The sequence below is a fragment of the Lynx canadensis genome, chromosome C1, assembly GCF_007474595.2.
Source record: "Lynx canadensis isolate LIC74 chromosome C1, mLynCan4.pri.v2, whole genome shotgun sequence".
NCBI lineage: Eukaryota > Metazoa > Chordata > Mammalia > Carnivora > Felidae > Lynx > Lynx canadensis.
This window is the reverse complement of record NC_044310.1, coordinates 26,608,306-26,626,726: the sequence shown is the minus strand read 5'-3', so window position 1 is coordinate 26,626,726 and position 18,421 is coordinate 26,608,306. Positions and strand designations below refer to the sequence as shown.

Genomic DNA, 18,421 nt, shown 5'->3' with positions numbered 1-18,421 from the left:
TAAGCTTGGGTGTGTGAAATCGGTAAGATTTTAGTTCTCAAGTTTAATTGGCCCAGAACAAGGTAGAGTAGATAGTAGATACACGTAATTTATGCTTTTGAACCCGAGAACGGAGAACAGCTGTTCTTTCAGGGCAAGGATACCCGGAGGCAGCTCTTGGGAGTAATCAACAAAGAAAAGGGTCCTCTAACATCTCTCCCCAGGAGCTGATAGGGCCGTGGCTTATCAGGGAAAACTGCTCTGGCGAACCCATTCAAATTTCTCACAGCAAATCACAGTGGCCTGCAGCCAACTCCTTTTCTGCTCATTGGCCAACTGGAAACTTCAGCCCCTCCAAGCCTCCCTCCTCTCATCCGGAAGCCAATCGGAAAGATTAGCGTTCCGTAACTTTGTGTCATCAAGTACCGTACTTGCAATTGGCTATTGGAGCTACAGATCGAGAAGTAGGCGGGGCCAAGCCAGCTGGCCTATATAAGAGGAGGACAAAGGCGGCGCGCCGCCTGTGTCATCCGCCATCTTGTGCGAAGCAAGGTGGCCTCCACGTTCCCAGAGCGTCTTCTCCGCTTCTGCCTCGACCGCCCCTTGATTACAGACATGTCTCGGGATCGGTTCCGGAGCCGTGGCGGTGGCGGTGGCGGCTTCCACCGGCGCGGAGGAGGCGGCGGCCGCGGCGGCCTCCACGACTTCCGCTCCCCGCCGCCCGGCATGGGCCTCAATCAGAACCGCGGACCCATGGGGCCCGGCCCGGGCCAGGGTGGCCCCAAGCCCCCAATCCCACCACCGCCTCCGCACCAGCAACAGCAGCAGCCACCACCGCAGCAGCCGCCACCACAGCAGCCGCCGCCACTTCAGCCACCGCCGCATCAGCCGCCGCATCAGCAGCCGCCGCCGCCGCCACAGGACTCGTCCAAGCCCGTCGTTCCTCAGGGACCCGGCCCGGCTCCTGGAGTGGGCAGCGCTCCGCCGGCCTCCGGCTCGGCACCGCCCGCCACTCCCCCAACCTCTGGGGCCCCCACGGGCCCAGGCCCCACCCCGACCCCGCCGCCCGCTGTCACCTCGGCGCCCCCCGGGGCGCCCCCGCCCGCGCCGCCGAGCAGCGGTGTCCCCACCACCCCACCTCAGGCCGGGGGCCCCCCGCCTCCACCCGCAGGGGGCCCGGGGCCCGGTCCTAAGCAGGGCCCAGGACCCGGAGGCCCGAAAGGCGGCAAAATGCCAGGCGGGCCGAAGCCCGGCGGCGGCCCGGGCCTAAGTACTCCTGGCGGCCACCCCAAGCCGCCACACCGAGGCGGCGGGGAGCCCCGAGGAGGCCGGCAGCACCACCCACCCTACCACCAGCAGCACCACCAGGGGCCCCCACCCGGCGGGCCTGGTGGCCGCAGCGAGGAGAAGATCTCCGACTCGGAGGTGAGTATCTCCCGGAGCTACGCGTCGGTTTCCCTAAGATGGCGGCGGCCCCCTCCTCCTTCCTTTCCCGGCCTCCATTTTGTCGGAGACCGGAAAGAGCGCGTGCGCGGGCGGCCGAGGGCGGGGCCGCTGCCGGAGTAGGGGGCGGACGGCGTGGGGCCTCTAAGACGCCCGAGGGAGGCTGGCCTGGGAGGCAGGCGATGACAAGCTGCCCTGGGTCATGTTAAAGCTAGCGGGTCCTGGGAACCAGACTAGAGCGTGCTGTGTAGGGTTGGAGAGATCTGGGAACTTCCGGCCTTACAGGAGCAGGCACAAGTCATGTGGGTGACAGCAGGGTTTTGGTCATTTTTTTTCATGTAATACTTGATTTGACTTAACGTCTGCTACGATGTAGATTTGTTAGCGACACTAAGCATGTACAGCTGACGAGGTTGCTCATGTAGAGTCGAGTCTAGAGAGGGCTGTAGGTCTATTCTCGAGTGTTCTGGATGGTTTGGGCTGTTTGATGTTCGGATAGTTAACTGCATTGGAAATCCGCAAATAAGTAAAATTTTGTTTTGATTTTAAACGGCATTGAAGAATAACTCCGTTGGTGGTGTTACCCAGGCTGGGAAAAGCGAACATTGTTACTGAATTTTCCTACTTGATGAGGTGACTCGTGTCTGAAAAATTTCCTTTCTTTTTCATTAGGGGTTTAAAGCCAACTTGTCTCTCTTGAGGAGGCCTGGAGAGAAAACTTACACTCAGCGTTGTCGGTTATTTGTTGGGAATCTACCTGCTGATATCACAGAGGATGAATTCAAAAGACTATTTGCTAAATATGGAGAACCAGGAGAAGTTTTTATCAACAAAGGCAAAGGATTTGGATTTATTAAACTTGTGAGTTTTTTTTAATTTAATGTGGATTTAGAAGAGTGTTTTCATTTTTTGCTACTGCAGACGCTAGCGTTCAGACCAACAGCAATAAGTTGGTTTTTAAATTTTTCACCTTTTTTACAAACAAGATGCCACTTATATAGCGAATAATTGTTGGTACCTAAGAAAAGGGGAGAGTGGGTGGATAAGACATTTAACTACCTACCCTGAGTGGTGTCTGGGAGGGTTGCTTGAACTGAGCCTGAGGAAGAATAGGAGTGGGAGTTAAGCTTTTAACAGTTTCAGAGTGGACATTAGCCAATAGGTTATTAACATGAGCATGTCTGATAACTTTCAGGAATCTAGAGCACTGGCTGAAATTGCCAAAGCTGAACTTGATGATACACCGATGAGAGGTAGACAGCTTCGGGTTCGCTTTGCCACACATGCTGCCGCCCTTTCTGTTCGAAACCTTTCACCTTATGTTTCCAATGAACTGTTGGAAGAAGCTTTTAGCCAGTTTGGTCCTATTGAAAGGGCTGTTGTAATTGTGGATGATCGCGGGAGATCTACAGGGAAAGGCATTGTTGAGTTTGCTTCCAAACCAGCAGCAAGGAAAGCATTTGAAAGATGCAGTGAAGGTGTTTTCTTACTAACAACGTAAGTTCTTGTGCTTATCCTAATTTTTATTTATTAACTTGGATGAGGAAGTTGAAACAAACTGAAACGAAGTTAAGACGGAACCATTTTTGTTATTAGAACTCCTCGTCCAGTCATTGTGGAACCACTTGAACAATTAGATGATGAAGATGGCCTTCCTGAAAAACTTGCACAGAAGAATCCAATGTATCAAAAGTAAGATTGATTTAAATTTTAAGCATTTTTCTTAAGTCCAAACAATTTGCAGTAATTTTTCACTTTTGCCTAGAAAATGCAAAATTCTTCAAATGCATATATGCTTGATAGAAATCTAAGGCTCAGGAAGTTTAGAGGTTTTGAAGCGGAGATCTTCAAATGCCTAGTATTCATTGTTGAGATAGGTGTAGTTTACATGCAATTTTGTTTTGTCTTTAGAACAGTTGTGTGATGAATAGGTATCTTCCTTTTTAAGAATGGAAAAAAAAATACTCCTTGATTAGGCATTTGGTTAGAGGAAACAATTAGGAAATGAGGAAGGTAGGATTGCTTTTCAGTGCCCATTATTTTCTGTTACCATAGAATTCTGGGACATGTATTACTTTTTTACATAAAGGTTTAAAAATTTTAAAATGTTTATTCAGTTTTGAGAGAGTGGGGAGGGGCAGAGAGAGAGGGAGACACGGGATCTGAAGCAGGCTCCAGGCTCTGAGCTGTCAGCACAAACTGCAAGATGATAACCTGAAGTGAAGTTGGGCGCTTAACTGACTGAGCCACTCAGGCGACCCAAAGATTTTATTTTTAAGTAATCTCTACACCCAGTACGGGGCTCAAATTCATAAGGCTCAAATGCACAACCGCAAAATCAAGAGTCATGTGCTTCTGACTGAGCCAGCCAGGCATCTTGGGACATGGATTATTTTTGATGTAAAGTTATTATTTTTTTAAAAATTTTTTTTTTTATTTGACGTTTATTTATATTTGAGACATAGAGCATGAACGGGGGAGGGTCAGAGAGAGAGGGAGACACAAGACACAGAATCTGAAACAGGCTCTAGGCTCCGAGCTGTCAGCACAGAGCCTGATGCGGGGCTCGAACTCACAGACTGTGAGATCATAACCTGAGCCGAAGTCGGTCGCCCAACCGACTGAGCCACCCAGGCGCCCCTGTAAAGCTATTTTTTAAAATTTATTTATTTTGAGAAAGAATGCGAGTGGGGAGGAGCAGAAAGAGAGAACCCAAGCAGACTCCATGTTGTCATGATGCGCAGAGCCCAACTCAGGGCTTGATGTCATGACACTGAGATGACCTGAGCCAAAACCAGAAGTTGGACGATTAACCGGCTGAGCCACCCTGGCGCCCCTGCCATCCCCTGCCTTTGGGTATTTCTTAGAGACGATAGGCCAGGGGCAAAATCAGTGTTTTTAGGGTAATTGAGTAGTCTTTCTTATGTGCATCCACAAATCGATTCATGTTGAAATATTGTCAGGGAGAGAGAAACCCCTCCTCGTTTTGCCCAGCATGGCACATTTGAGTATGAATATTCTCAGCGATGGAAGTCCCTGGATGAAATGGAGAAACAGCAAAGGGAGCAAGTTGAAAAAAACATGAAAGATGCAAAGGACAAATTGGAAAGTGAAATGGAAGATGCTTATCATGAACATCAGGCAAATCTTTTGCGTCAAGGTAAAAGAAAAAAAAAAAAAAGATCCTGTTGTGTAAATTTCACTGATAGGCTGAATTGCTTTTTGAACTTTTTAGAACCCCGTTAATGTGAATTCACAACAGAATTTTCTAATGTTTAGATCTGATGAGACGCCAGGAAGAATTAAGACGCATGGAAGAACTTCATAATCAAGAAATGCAGAAACGTAAAGAAATGCAGCTAAGGTAAAATTTTGTTAAACTAAATTAAGCCTTTTCTTCTGCATAAACATTTAGAGGAAAAGATACATCTAAGTCTTGCAGGTGAGTGTGTTGGCATACAGAGGTTAAATACTGACATATGTCAGTGTTGGTTTGACACTAATCAGAGTAGAGTGTAGGTTTTCATTTAGGACACCAGTTTTCTTTGTCAGAATGCTTCTAGGTCTGTTCTAGACTCTCTTCAGGGTTTCCTGTGTGTTTGCTCTAATCTAGACTTTGTAATTTTTTTTTAATGTTTATTTTTGAGAGTGAGGGTGAGCGAGCCAGGGAGGCGGCAGAGAGGGAGGGAGACAGAATCCAGAGTGGGCTTTCTACTCAGAAGAGTGCCTGGCTCAAACCCATGAACTGCTATGAACTTGGAGAAGCCGAAGTCAGGTGACTAATCAGCTAAGCCACCCAGGTGTTCCTCTAACCTAGACTCTGTAAAGCTCTGAGGCAGACCACTAGCTTTTTCCAAGTTGACTTATTTATTTTAAAGTTCATTAATTTTGAGATAGCATAGCATGGGAGAGCACAGGTAGGGAGGGGGAGAGAGAATCTCAAGCAGGCTCTAACTCACAAACTGAGATCATGACCTGAGCCGAAGTCACATGCCCAACTGACAGAGCCACCCAGGCACCCCTTCAAATTAACTTTTAAAAGATGTGGGTGACCGTTCATGTGCTTGATGAATATTTCCAGGCAAGAAGAAGAACGACGTAGAAGGGAAGAAGAGATGATGATTCGTCAACGTGAAATGGAAGAACAAATGAGGCGCCAAGAGAGGAAAGTTATAGCCGGATGGGCTACATGGATCCAGTAAGTAAAATTCTATTGCAGTCTAGTTGGAGTTGTCTACAAAACTTGTAGGTACCAAAAATACGAAGTCTTACTAAGTTAAATATAACATTTCACTTTATAGTTTTTGTTTTTACAAGTGTATTATGATACGCTTTGAGTTTTATCTTCTTGGCTGGGCCTAAAGATTTCATTGGTTAGGACGAAGCTTTATCGGTTTTTGGATAATTGAATTTTAACAAGTGGTTTCAGAATACTGATTTTAAAAATAGTCTTCATCTTTGAGTTTTGGAGATTTTTTTTTGTCTAAGAATTCGTGGTATGGACATATGAAAGGGATTTTTTTCTTTCAGAGAGAAAGAGACATGAGAATGGGTGGAGGAGGAGCAATGAACATGGGAGGTAAGCATGAAAATAATATTAGCAGTACCATTCAAGAGCTGTATTCTGGTGAGTTGTAACCAGCATTTTTGTTTCCTAGATCCCTATGGTTCAGGAGGCCAGAAATTTCCACCTCTAGGTGGTGGTGGTGGCATAGGTTATGAAAGCTAATCCTGGAGTTCCACCAGCAACCATGAGTGGTTCCATGATGGGAAGCGACATGGTAATGTATCCTGTGTGACGTAGTACAAAGGAAATTCTCATTTTCACAACTTACGTGTGTGTGTTTTGTTTTCTGTTTTTTTTTTTCTTTTGTTTTGTTTTTTTTAAGTAGGTAACTGAACCTCTTTTAGTTCCCGTATCATGTAAATCATAATATTGAGGAAAACTTTGGCAACATAGAAGAACTCAGTATGCGGTAACCTAAACAGAAACGGTTGCCAACAAGAAGTCAATGCTGTCATGTCAGTAGTATGTTGGAGTTCTCTTCGGCAATAAGTAGACATAGGTGCTTTCCATTATATTGCTTGTGTACTTTTGCACTCTAGCACATGGCAAATCCAAATTCTAAATGTTAGATGATGTACCTGATTATTCTACATCCACGTGAGAGTAATCAAATGGCAAACTGTCATTCATTAAGCTGATATTTGCCATAAGTATGAATCAGACTTGCAGTTTATAGTTTTAGGCATGTTTTAGTGATGTGTAGGACTTTGACCTATATTTGGTGTGGTTTCTACCCATGAGAAGGGAGTTGTTTACTGTTTTGACTCGTCGTTTCCCACTTGTTGGGCCTGTCAATAGGTGCACCTTCTAAAACACTGACATCTCTATATTGCTACAGGATAGCAACAATCCATGACCATTTTAAGCATACTAGTTGTGTGCATTTGATCTGAACCTTCTTGATGCTTTCATATTTTAACTGTACAGGTAGTCTGTCAGGATGCTTTAGAAACAACCAAGTGAATTGGTCTGAGTGGCTGTGTTAGGGCTTTACAAATCCATAGGAAATTTGAATATTGGATTTAGAGGTGGGTTTAGAGAAGTGTGCATTTTCATAACTGAGTTGAATATGATTGGTTCACCTACAGGCTTTTGGCAAAGGAGAGGGAAGCTGCAACACATAGCTCGTTAGGTTTATTTTACAAATAGGAATGTAAGGATTTATTATGGGGTCTAATCCATTAAAGCCTACTTGAGGTTTTTTGAGAATTAGAATCATAAATAGCTGGTTGGGTAAACGTAGTGTTGTTTTCTTCAAAATGAATTTAAAAAATAACGTGGGTAACATTTTGGTTTATACGCTTCCTAAAAGGCAGATTGTAGGTCTATATCAAATTTGTAAAATATAATTTGGCATGATGTTCCCACAATTGAGATTTTTTCTGTCTCCTATAACAGGTAGGGTTCTAAGATGTAATAACATAACCGCGAAACCCCCAAATTTTCTCATAGCTTTTGAGAAACACCGTACGATGTGTTAAAACCCTGACATTTTTAGGTTTTTGAGAAATAGTTTAAAGAATTGAGATTTAGTTTAAGTAGCCCTGTAGTATATAGTAGAAAACACGTTTGAACTATGTATAGGAAGTTAAACACTGCTTTTTTCCCTCCCTTTTGGAGTGATGTTCTCTGTAACTGATTTATTTTGAATAGAATTTGTAAGGCTTTTGTGCTTTGCATATCAATAGGATTTTTCTGTTTGGGAACATAGGTTTCTAAGATTAAAGTACTTAAAACTAGATGGAATAATGAAGTCCTGCTTTACTGCAGTCACTTAAGCTTGGTGTTAAGCTGTTTGGGAGATCCCCAAAACATGGAATCATAGCTAAGTGGTCCGTAGACTTTCAAAGACCCGAAGGAAAAGCTGGGCTGGTGTGGGGGTGGGCTGTATATTTAGTCAATTTGCAACTATACTACTGTGAACATAATTGTCTCTGCTTATTTAGTGATGGTTCTGAAGGTGGTATACCTGTGAGAATATGGCAACACTTTTAATGAAGTTACTGTGCCGGTTAAGTGACTAAATCTGTTAGTCTTTTATGCTTTTCTTTTTGTAGTCTGGTAGCATTTTATTAAAACTTTGAACGTTTTAAGATTCTGCAACTTAGCAGATGTGTCTTAAGATCTTGAAAAGCACAAGGTTTCTTATGCAGCTCATGCCACTAACTGGTGAGTAGGTCTTTGTCACTTCATTGAGTGAATTGAATCTGTCTGGTTGGGCTTGTTAGGCTTACTTGGAAATTAAATTTCCTGTTCAGACCTTGAAAGTGAGAAGTTTGCAAGCTTTTGCAGTGGGTTAATCTGATGTGAAATTTCTTAAAACTCATTTTGGAATGGGTTTTCACATCTGCACTAATTCTTAAATTTTTTAGCACTACAGGGAAGACCTATTCTTTGAAACAGGTGTATGAGAATGGCTCAAGTGGGAACATACCACCAAGGCATGTATTATCGTAAACTAATTTTCAAATTACCCTTTTTTCCTTTCTATGTTCCCGGTACCTGTGGATCGACTCATTGGTGATTGTATCGACGAACGTTGACTACGGAACCTTCTAAAATATTTACTTAACACACATGGACATCAACTACATATAATGAACTGTTAATTACTGTTCCAATAGCGTACTGAGCGCTTTGGGCAGGGAGGTGCGGGACCTGTGGGTGGACAGGGTCCTAGAGGAATGGGGCCTGGAACTCCAGCAGGATATGGTAGAGGGAGAGAAGAGTATGAAGGCCCAAACAAAAAGCCCCGATTTTAGATGTGATATCTAGGTTTTCATTCCAGTTTGTTTTTGGTCTTTTCTTGTTTAGATACCAATCTTTTAAATTCTTGCATTTAGTAAGAAAGCTACCTTTTTATGGATGTTAGCAGTTTATTGACCTAATATTTGTAAATGGTCTGTTTGGGCAGGTAAAATTATGTAATGCAGTGTTTCAAACAGGGGAATTCTTTTTCCTTTTTATTTCCTTTTTTTTTTTTTAACTGTATAATGTCCCTCAAGTTATGGCAGTGTACCTTGTGCCACTGAATTTCCAAAGTGTACCAATTTTTTTTTTACTGTGCTTCAAATAAATAGAAAAATAGTTATAATATTGATCTTCAACTTTGCCATTCATGCTTCTATGCACATTAGGCTAGGTATTCCACTTCGAAAGCATGAGCGTGTCTAGGCCTTTGAATGGCATATGCCATTTCTGGGAAATGTATCTGTAGGCTAAGCATTGCTTTCTACAAATAAGTACCCCCCCCTTGTTTTAAAAAGAAGAAATGCATATTGAAGTAGTTTCATGATTTGTTTGGCATTATAGGAAGCAAGCTGGTGCTAAGTATTTTTAAATGGTTATGTAAGCAAGCTGAACTGTAACTCTTCCTTCAGGAATGTGTATTAAGATTATGGAATGGGTGAAAGACTTGGTAGGGGGAGAAAGTGGGTATGACTAAATGGATCTTTATGCCCTATGATCTATCCTTTCCTTGAAAGTTCTGAAGAAAAAGTGGAAAGATCATTTTGTTGCATTCCTCCATTCTTGTTTTTAAAAGAACAAGTCCCAAGCCCTACAAATGGCTTGTATTGAAGTTTCATATTTGAATTAAAGATTGTTAAACATGAAGCCTTTCATGTATTACTTCAAGCGATTTATGAAGATGGGGTTTAGTGTGAAAAATTCAACTTGCAAGTAAGAAGCGTAGTAACCATGAAGTAGGTTTAGCTACGTATACATTTGTACTCTGTAACTTTTACATCTCCTTGTGCTACTTCTGGTGGACAAAATCTGTAGGGCTATGAAAACTTGTTCTCTTTTCTAAGAACTAGTGGTGACTGTTAATGACCAGTAGCGTTGTAGATCACGATTCTTATTGTAAACTATTTGTTAACCTGCTTTTCTATAGTTTACTTTTGATGTAGCACTAAATCTGGAGAGAGTTGCTCATGCTACACAGTACAAATACCCCTTTCTCCCACCATAAAGTTTTGGAGTGTTTCGATGGTGTTGTCAGCTGATTGTCAACTTCATTGAATCTCCTTCCATTAGGATAAGACATTCTGACTTAACGTTAAAGTAGATTGTTATTGTTGTCTGATAGTACGATGGGAACCTGTTTTCCCAGCGTATGTATGTTAGCAGAGGAACAGCTTCCTAAAAGTAGGTAAAGTAATTGAATTGGTTTGGCTTTGTTCTTAGTTCCATTCAAATTTGTACATTACAGAACTCTTACTATGGAATGTGTCTTCCTCCTTTTCACCTCTGTTCTTGGTGCTAATTGGCAAAAGTAAAATTCTAAATCAAATCTTCGTTAAATGCTGAAGTTTAGTATTGTGCCTGAGTACAAAGGGAAACCTCTTGTTGAAACTCTGAGCACTTTCTGCATAGGAAACTGGATAATACTAAAAGTAAAACACTAGTGGAGTATAAAGGCATGTCACTCAATTCTGGTTGTGTGACTTGACAGGTACATGGTGTGCTAATTAAGGAAGAGAATCTCCTTAGAATATGTTTATTATTTCTTCCCCAAGACACTTGGAAGTGGGTAGTAGTTCCACCATAATTCTATCCATGAGGAAGTTTTGTCCCAAGTCATTAATTGGTGATATGTATGAGGTTTTCTGTATGGAAACAAGGGTCTGGATTTGAAAGGAATCCATTACAATTTGATTGAATTGTATGGTAGGGACTCCACTAATGATAAATTAAGGGGTGTTCATGGGACACCCACAGAGGGTGAACGTGAATGTGTGTGGGCGGGGGCTGGTGGGGAAGTGGGAAAATCTGCCTATAAAATTAATGTTTCAGTTTATTTTTCAGATTACATGCCTTTCTTTATAAGGGATGCTGGCACAGACCCCTAAAATAAGCTTTTGTTAGTACTGTACCTTTGAAGAGTGGTGAAGGATGCTAATGGATAATCTCCTGAAAGTTGTGGTTTTGCTAGCCTTACTGTGGGCTGTAGAATTGCTAAACGTTGTTTAGCAAATAATGTTGCTTAGTTTCCACTAAGTTTTTTACTTTTCCTCACTGAAACAGCAGTGTACCAAGGGTTGTAAGCTACTCAAAGAGACTTTCAATAAGTCTTGGAATGCATATGGTAGTTTTTAGCTTAATGTGAATTTAAATCCTCTCAAAAAGGAGTTTCCTAAAAGCTGATATGAAATGGTGGAAAGGGAATGTAGTACTTTTGAAGTATTTCAGCCATTTTTCTTATTTAAAGAAACCAGCTGCCCCCATTTCCTCTTCTCCACTTTCTCTTGTAATTTTATTTTAAGAGGAACACTGATCATTTAAGCTTATTACTCCTAATCTTTAAACTGCATTCTGTACGAGATCCCAGTGTATTCAATAGGTACCTTACAAGATTAACTGAATGGCTCACATTATTTAGTGAAACCATAATCCTCTGCTTAGAACACTAATTAAAACTCCTAAGAAGTCCTATAAACCCCACCACTCTTTATATAGATGTATTGTACCACTAATACAAACAGATAATAATTTGGGAAATTGTAACGTTACGCCTGTGCAATTTTTATAAGTGGCATATTATGGCAGACAAAAATTTAGATACTTGGCTTTTCTCGGGCAAGCCACTACGTTGTGGCGGGATGTTTTCTGGTGTTCTTGGACTGCAATTGTGCACTATTAAAGTAGTGGCCTGCTACATAACTGCATTTAGCCAGCATTTCTGCAGTGCGTAACTGTGAGGAACGTAGTACCGCAAATGGCAATGGACATTAGGACCCGGATGTAGTATTCCTGCTTGCTCCAAGATTCTCATTGCCGACTGCATACAGGTAGGTAACAAGCAATATAATCTAACTTGGTGACTTGCTATGTACTTTTATTCCGTGGGCATTCTGACATCACACTTCTGACCATGAAATTACAGTGCAGCACCTAACACTTGGATGGTAAAGCTAGCTGCTATCAAAACTGCGTGGGTTTGGGTTTCAAGCTGTAATTTGTCAGGCAGAAATCAGTGCTGTTGCAGTTCTCAGATAAAAAGTGCAAACTTGATTCTTTGGTACATCTGATGCAGTTGTGTGGTTTCCTTTAGTTGCATTGTAACTGAAGAGAACGTGGAACACGTCAGTGGTGTGGGGGAGAGGGAATCAAACCATACTTGGAAAGTAGAGTGCTTTTAGCATCTTGACATGGACTGTATAGCATGTGATACTGAGTCTCTGTTGTAGCAAACTGACCTGCCCATAGGTCAGCAATATCCATTTCAGAATGCAATCTTGGTAATCATTCTGCAGGTTGGAGTGAATTAAGACTAAAAAGTACAGTGGTTTTTTTTTTTTTTTTTTGTAATGTGACTTAAATTTTTTTCTAATGGGCTTCATGGGAATACCTTTGTTACTAACGTGGGCTTAGATGGGAATCTAATGTGAATAGTTCCAAGTTATGTGACTTGTCTAAATATGTCTATGCTCTAAACCTGGGGGAAAGTGGTGTGGCATGTTGACTTGCCTGCAGTTGAATACATGTTGGAATCATTTCCCAATCCTAAGACTTCTTCGTCGTATTCTGTAGGATGACTGCAAATGTTCAGAGTAGATTTTGAATTTGGTTCCCTTAGCTTTAGGGATGTGATGTTATAATCCAAATGCTTACCAAAAATAAAAAAATAAAAAGTCTTCAAAAGCAGCTTTGGTTGCTTAGGACTTCAGCTTTGTAAGCTTTGCATCGACTGTTGTTCCAGACCTCAATTCAACTTAACTTTGGTCTCCGAGCTGGGTTTTTAGCTAGCATGCATGGAACAGCTTTCATGTATAATGCTTTCTGCTCTGTAACTGGAAGTTTGGTTACTTTGCATAAATGCCGGTGAAAACTCTTCGTGACTATGAGAATTTTCTTCCATTGTATCAAGAAAAATGGCTTGCTCTTGGCAAGCAATTCACAAGGTGGGGACAAAATTTGTACTTTAATACGTAGTCTATTCAAACAAATATCTTGACTCTCCTGTTAGGTGAAAAAGCAAATGGTGACTAGTTTAGCTCTTTGTTAATAATACAATGCAGTTCAAACATAATGCTCATATTAGTGACAATAGTGTCGCTAAATTGACATACAACCCCGATGGGATTTTCCTGTGGCATAATCCATTAAATCGGTGGCCAACACTTGCTACCGTGATTTAGTGATTCAAGTGTTTAGAAATAAAAGCTCAGGTTCGTTTCTTAACAGTCAATAACAATTTGAGAGAACGTACTTGTTACAATATATGGACTTGAGGAACATCATTGGGGTGGGGGGTTAATTTTGCTTCATTTCTGCTTATTTCAAGATGAGTAGGCTTTTGCACTTTGAAATGAGAAACCTGTGACTTAAGTCAATTCTAAACTAGTTTCGATTGTATGTAGCTATAATTTGTGAATCTTAGTGTAGAGGATCTTAAAATCACTCACTCAAAAAGCTGGGAATATATGGGCTTCAGTAACACCACTATACCGAGGTGCTTGCATTGTATTTCATAGTGTTTCCTTGTTGCAAACCAGAATTATTCTTTTTAATGAGAATGGTCTAAAGTTCAGAGGTGTGATGCCAGAATGCATTTTCGTACTGTTAGGCCCTTGGAACAGATACCGGTGCTTTCTGAAAGATGAAAGAAATGGAATGGGTGCTCTTCACACAAGGTTGCAAAACCTACCAAGAATGTATAATAGTCTCATTTTTCCCCAAGAAAAGAGATGCGTGTGACTAGTTTCGGACTTTTAACCTTAATGGGGTTGCATGTCTCCTATTGTTAATCATTGTCAGCTGCAGTGACATGATCAACAGTCCCTGCATTTTTATTGCCTTTCCCTTAATGATTTTGGACAGGTTTGAGAGAGCCAGGATGCTTGTTCTGGGCCTTTATTTGGTTTTGGCTTTAGCTGATAATGTTTCAGTGTCTGTCAGCTAGTGCAGTTCTCAAATGGCTGCCTATTAGGGAAAGAATTCCGAGGATTTGACTGCTCCTAATCATCTGTCATTGCTGCTAGATAATGATTGGCAATTTTTAAGACTCAACTGTGGAACTCTCACAGTTGTACACCATCAACCATAAAAATGTTGCTTTTGAACACCAGTGCTGAAAAGATTTTATTTGGAGGGTGAGAAGGGGGCTGGATGCAGAGTACTAGGATAATCTGGAGAATGGGAGAGAATGCAAAACGATATAGTATCCCTTATGGATGGTACATGTGCAACAGGGAACTCTTATTTTTATACCCTTGGCAGTAACTGATAATCAGGGAGGAAGAAAACCTGGAACTTGAATTAAGGCTGATCTTCTGGTTTTTGTGCACTGCGGCCCTACCAGGCATATTATAGTGAGGTGAATGTCTTCTCCCTCAGAAAAACGCAGGTTCCCTTGCTGTCCCGAATAAGGCATAGCTTTCCTGCCCCAACTTAAAACTCAGTGAGGACTTGGAGGGAAAGAACGAGGCAAATACATAGGATTGCAGGATAACAGCTGCAGTGTTGTGTACTGTGGAGTGGGGAGGGCACTCTTCTTGGAGGACTCCTGCTGAAGGTGGTCAGTCCACCTGAGAATGGAAGACATACTGAATGGGGGGCAGGGTATGTGCTTTATATGAAAAGAGAGCTGATGTTAAAACTCATTTGGTAAGGTAAACTTGTCACATACCTTCACATAAGGGATGTATATTTTGGGTTGCAGTCAAACTGGATTGTGCTCGACTGGTGAAAATAGCAGTTAGGCTTTTGTATTTCAATTAAGATACAATTTTTATTTGAATTCAGCGTGCTACTTTATTACTTTACATAAGAATAATTTTAGATTTTTCCCCCCATCAAGTTTCTTCCTGTTGTTTTTTATTCCGTAACTTGCCCCCCATCTTTTGTCTCTGGAATTTACTCTTTAAATTTTGAAGTTAACTAGCATTTTCAAACCTTTATACCTTGTCTTTTATATTAACTTTCTTTTATTATTCTTTAGGTAAGAATGATTGATGTTGGCTGATATTGGAGTACTCATTCACTTCAAGTAAGTTCTTTGGAAGTCCTAACCTGTAGAAGAGTTTGAGTTTGATTGTAAAAAGGTTAAATAATTTGATTTAGCTATGTGGGGCAAAACATGTTTGATTTTAAGATGTTCACCTCTCCTAAGATAATGTCCGAGTGTTTTGTTTCTGAAAATAGTTGTTTGCATGTGAATGTGAGTGGGAAGAGAAAGTATTATAAAAGTGTCAAACAGTAGGAGAATTGAAAAAAATGGTTGAATCTGTACCTGAAACTAATAGAACTTTGTGTGTCAATTATACTTTGTATGTTATTAACTTTGTATGTTAACATTGTATGTTACTTTTACAACTATAGAAAAAGATACATGGTTATGTAGAGAAAATGGACAAAGAAGGCCTGAATTAGTGGAGAACTGCCATCTTTTTAGTACTCTTAAATTCCACTTTTGACCCATTCAGAATGGGTCATTGGTAGAGGAGGAAAAATTCTGAAGTGTTATGTGAAGAAAATTTAGAATGTCACCTTGGTGTGGGCCAGGTCCTTCCTAAGTAAAAACAGCAAAAGAAAATACAAACCACTGATTGGAACCCAGACCTGTACCCCAGAATGTGCCTCTTGTTGATGTGAGAATACAATGTACATACTAACAATTAATTTACCAAAATGTAATATGCTATATAAATTCTATTTTTAATGATAGGTGGATAAGCTATTAATCTCAAGACGATATCCCACAACATGAGCCAAGAAGGAAAGCCACAACTTGTTAGATTCAGGAAGTGTCTGGGTAAGTGGAATCATTCTTACTTTGTAAACTGCCTTCTGGAAAACTCTTGAGTGTTCCAAACATGATTATTTACGTGTGAATATTTCATTTTAATTTACTCTGTGTTAAAACTTCCTTGTAGGGAATATGTTTTTATAGTACATATTTATAATCATTTTAACAGCCTTCTTGAGGTTGTAGGCCTTGTTTGTTGGTTTGGCTCAAGCCTCAGGAAAACAGGGACTTCAGTTTTCTCTAAGAGTATGTATGTATATCTACCTTTGTCCATTGAACTATGCAGAGGAGAGTTTGGAAAATTTAAAGTTCCTTGGTTGTTTTTGTATTTTTATTTTAATGTTTGTTTATTTTGAGAGGGTGTGTGCGTGAGCCAGGGAGGGGTAGGGGGAGGAGAGAGAGAATCCCAGGCAGGCTTTGAATTGTCAGCACAGAGCCTGACACGGGCTTGATCTCATGAACCAGGAGATCATGACCTGAGCCAAAATCAAGAGTTGGGTGCTTAACTGAGCCACCCAGGTGCCCCAGAGTTCCCAGTTTTTTAACCACATAGTCACTTGATGGGATCTCCTATAGTTGATCTCATCTGGTTGATGTATTAGAAGGGTTGGCAATTTTGGGGTTTGTGTTTGTTTGGTTTTGTGAGATTTTTTTTTTTTTTTTGAGAGCAAGTGTAAGCGGGGGAAGGGCAAAGAGAGACAATATCTTAAGCATGTTCCATGCCCAGTGAGGACTCCCATCTCATGACCATGAAGTCATGACGTGAACTGAAATCAAGAGTCAGATAGATGCTTAAGCGACTGAGCCACCCAGACACCCCCCGGGTTGGCAATTTTAAAGAAAACTCAGCTCAACTCTGCTATTCTAGCTGGGAAAGCCATCATAGACAGTAGGTAAACAAATGGACATAACTGTGTGCCAGTATTTTACAGAAAGGTAGTAGGTGGACAGTAGCTTACTGTCTTCTCACCTAATACAAATTGCATAAATAGATAACTAGGTAATCACTCAGGTTTAAAGGGCTGTCATAATCGTAGTTTGAAAAGAGAATAAGGTAGAAATAGCAATAATTAATTGACTATATCTTAAACCTAGGGAAGGTGCCAATTAATGGAGTATCTTATATCTTCCTTCCAAGAGTGGTTGCTACTTAAGTTCTAGTGAATGGAAGTAAACTTGAATCAACTAGCTGGTGACAAAGTCTGGTGTTAAAATCATCTGCCTTTACAGAATCCTTAATTCTATAGGTCATTAAATATTGTTAATACCACACTCTTTGATTAGTATTGTTTGGTGTTAGGAAGTTACTTGGTGCGAAATGGTAATGTTTGAGAACTCTGATTCTTAACATATTTGGAGTAATTGTTTCTTTAATTGGCAGGATCAGGTGAACTGTGTCCAGAAAACCAGTGAGGAAGAGGGCAAAGAGGAATGAGCAACCTAATTGTTGTTAATAAAGACATTTTAAAATCAGATTGTGCTTTTATGTGTTTTGGTTTTTGTTTTTAAGTTAGGACCTTTTGTTTCCTAGAATTCTCCTTATATGTCATCACCTTGTTTCTAGGTGATATAAAAAGATGCTCCATATTGTGGGCATAGAACTGGTTATAATTCAGGACTCTTTCTTGGACCTTTTTGGCAGAGCTACTTCAACATTAATTACTGATCAACCTAACGGCCCTTCCTCACTGTCCTAACTAACCTGATTTAGCCATCGATAGTTTAAAATTGCCTTCATTCTTTATAGGTTTTATTCCTAAAATTAGCGTATGATGAATACAGCAATTAACTACATGCCCCTCCTTCATTGGGTTTCAGGCATTAATAGCATTTTGTGTCCCACTTTGTATTTCACAAAAGAATCCTCAGATGCTGGTTATTACAGGGTACTCTTGTTAGTTCACAAAGAAGCACAGACAGAATTACAGCTTGCCAAATGACGAGGTTTCCTCTAAGTTGAATTTCATAATGCAGTAGCAAATGGACAGGGTCTTTGAATATAGATGTAGGGAAAAGCTTGCTGGAATTGGCTGTAAAATCTGCTTACTAACTTTGGAAGTAAGATCTGCTTTTCTCCTTTCACTCTAGTCATTCTTGAAACTTGACAAGATGTTAGTCAAAGGACTCTTTGGCACTAGCTTAAGCATTTGTTTGGGATAAGGTGTGTGAGGCTTATGTTTAAAAGGTAATTCTGTTGCTAGGTCTCTGTGGGCCTCATTTGTATAGTGCAGAATTTCAGAAAGTGCTAGTTTGTTAGCTTGCTGTAAGTAAGCAGAAGAGAAGAAACTTGGAATTCAGAAGTTTGCTCAGTGTTACTTGAAAAAGAAAGCCACAAAGGATTGTTGAAAGTGTAACAGTCACCCCTCCCATGGGATTTGCTTTGAAAACGCGTGTGGTCAGTACCAGGGATGAGGTCAAGACCTTGTTTTTCTCATACTCCTAGTCCTTGTTTCACTGTGGTTGGCATATGTTTTAGAGGCCAGCCATCCCAAATCCAGAATCTTCTCAGTCCTTTTTTTGGTTCAAGTTTTTATTGCTCCTTTTTGATTGCTACGTTAGGAACCTAATGGATCTCTAGGCAAAAATTAGTACAATGGTTTAGGGGCATAACGGGATCTTAACTACTGAAGTTCAAAGTATTGAGCTATTTGCCCAGCTGTGTTATCTGCCAGGTTACCCAA

General features: G+C 40.9%; 1 protein-coding gene across 1 annotated transcript; it reads left to right on the top strand.

Moving 5' to 3' along the window:
• The first annotated feature begins 507 nt into the window (after positions 1-507).
• Positions 508-17,215, top strand: SFPQ (splicing factor proline and glutamine rich). The gene is given in 14 exon segments (XM_030323946.1): positions 508-1,404; positions 2,095-2,283; positions 2,618-2,919; positions 3,019-3,114; positions 4,386-4,582; positions 4,702-4,786; positions 5,504-5,577; positions 5,580-5,620; positions 5,953-6,001; positions 6,081-6,145; positions 6,147-6,203; positions 8,614-14,981; positions 15,660-15,746; positions 17,122-17,215. Coding segments are annotated over 12 exon segments (2,103 nt in total). The 5' UTR covers positions 508-594; the 3' UTR covers positions 8,752-14,981; positions 15,660-15,746; positions 17,122-17,215.
• Positions 17,216-18,421: the final 1,206 nt, after the last annotated feature.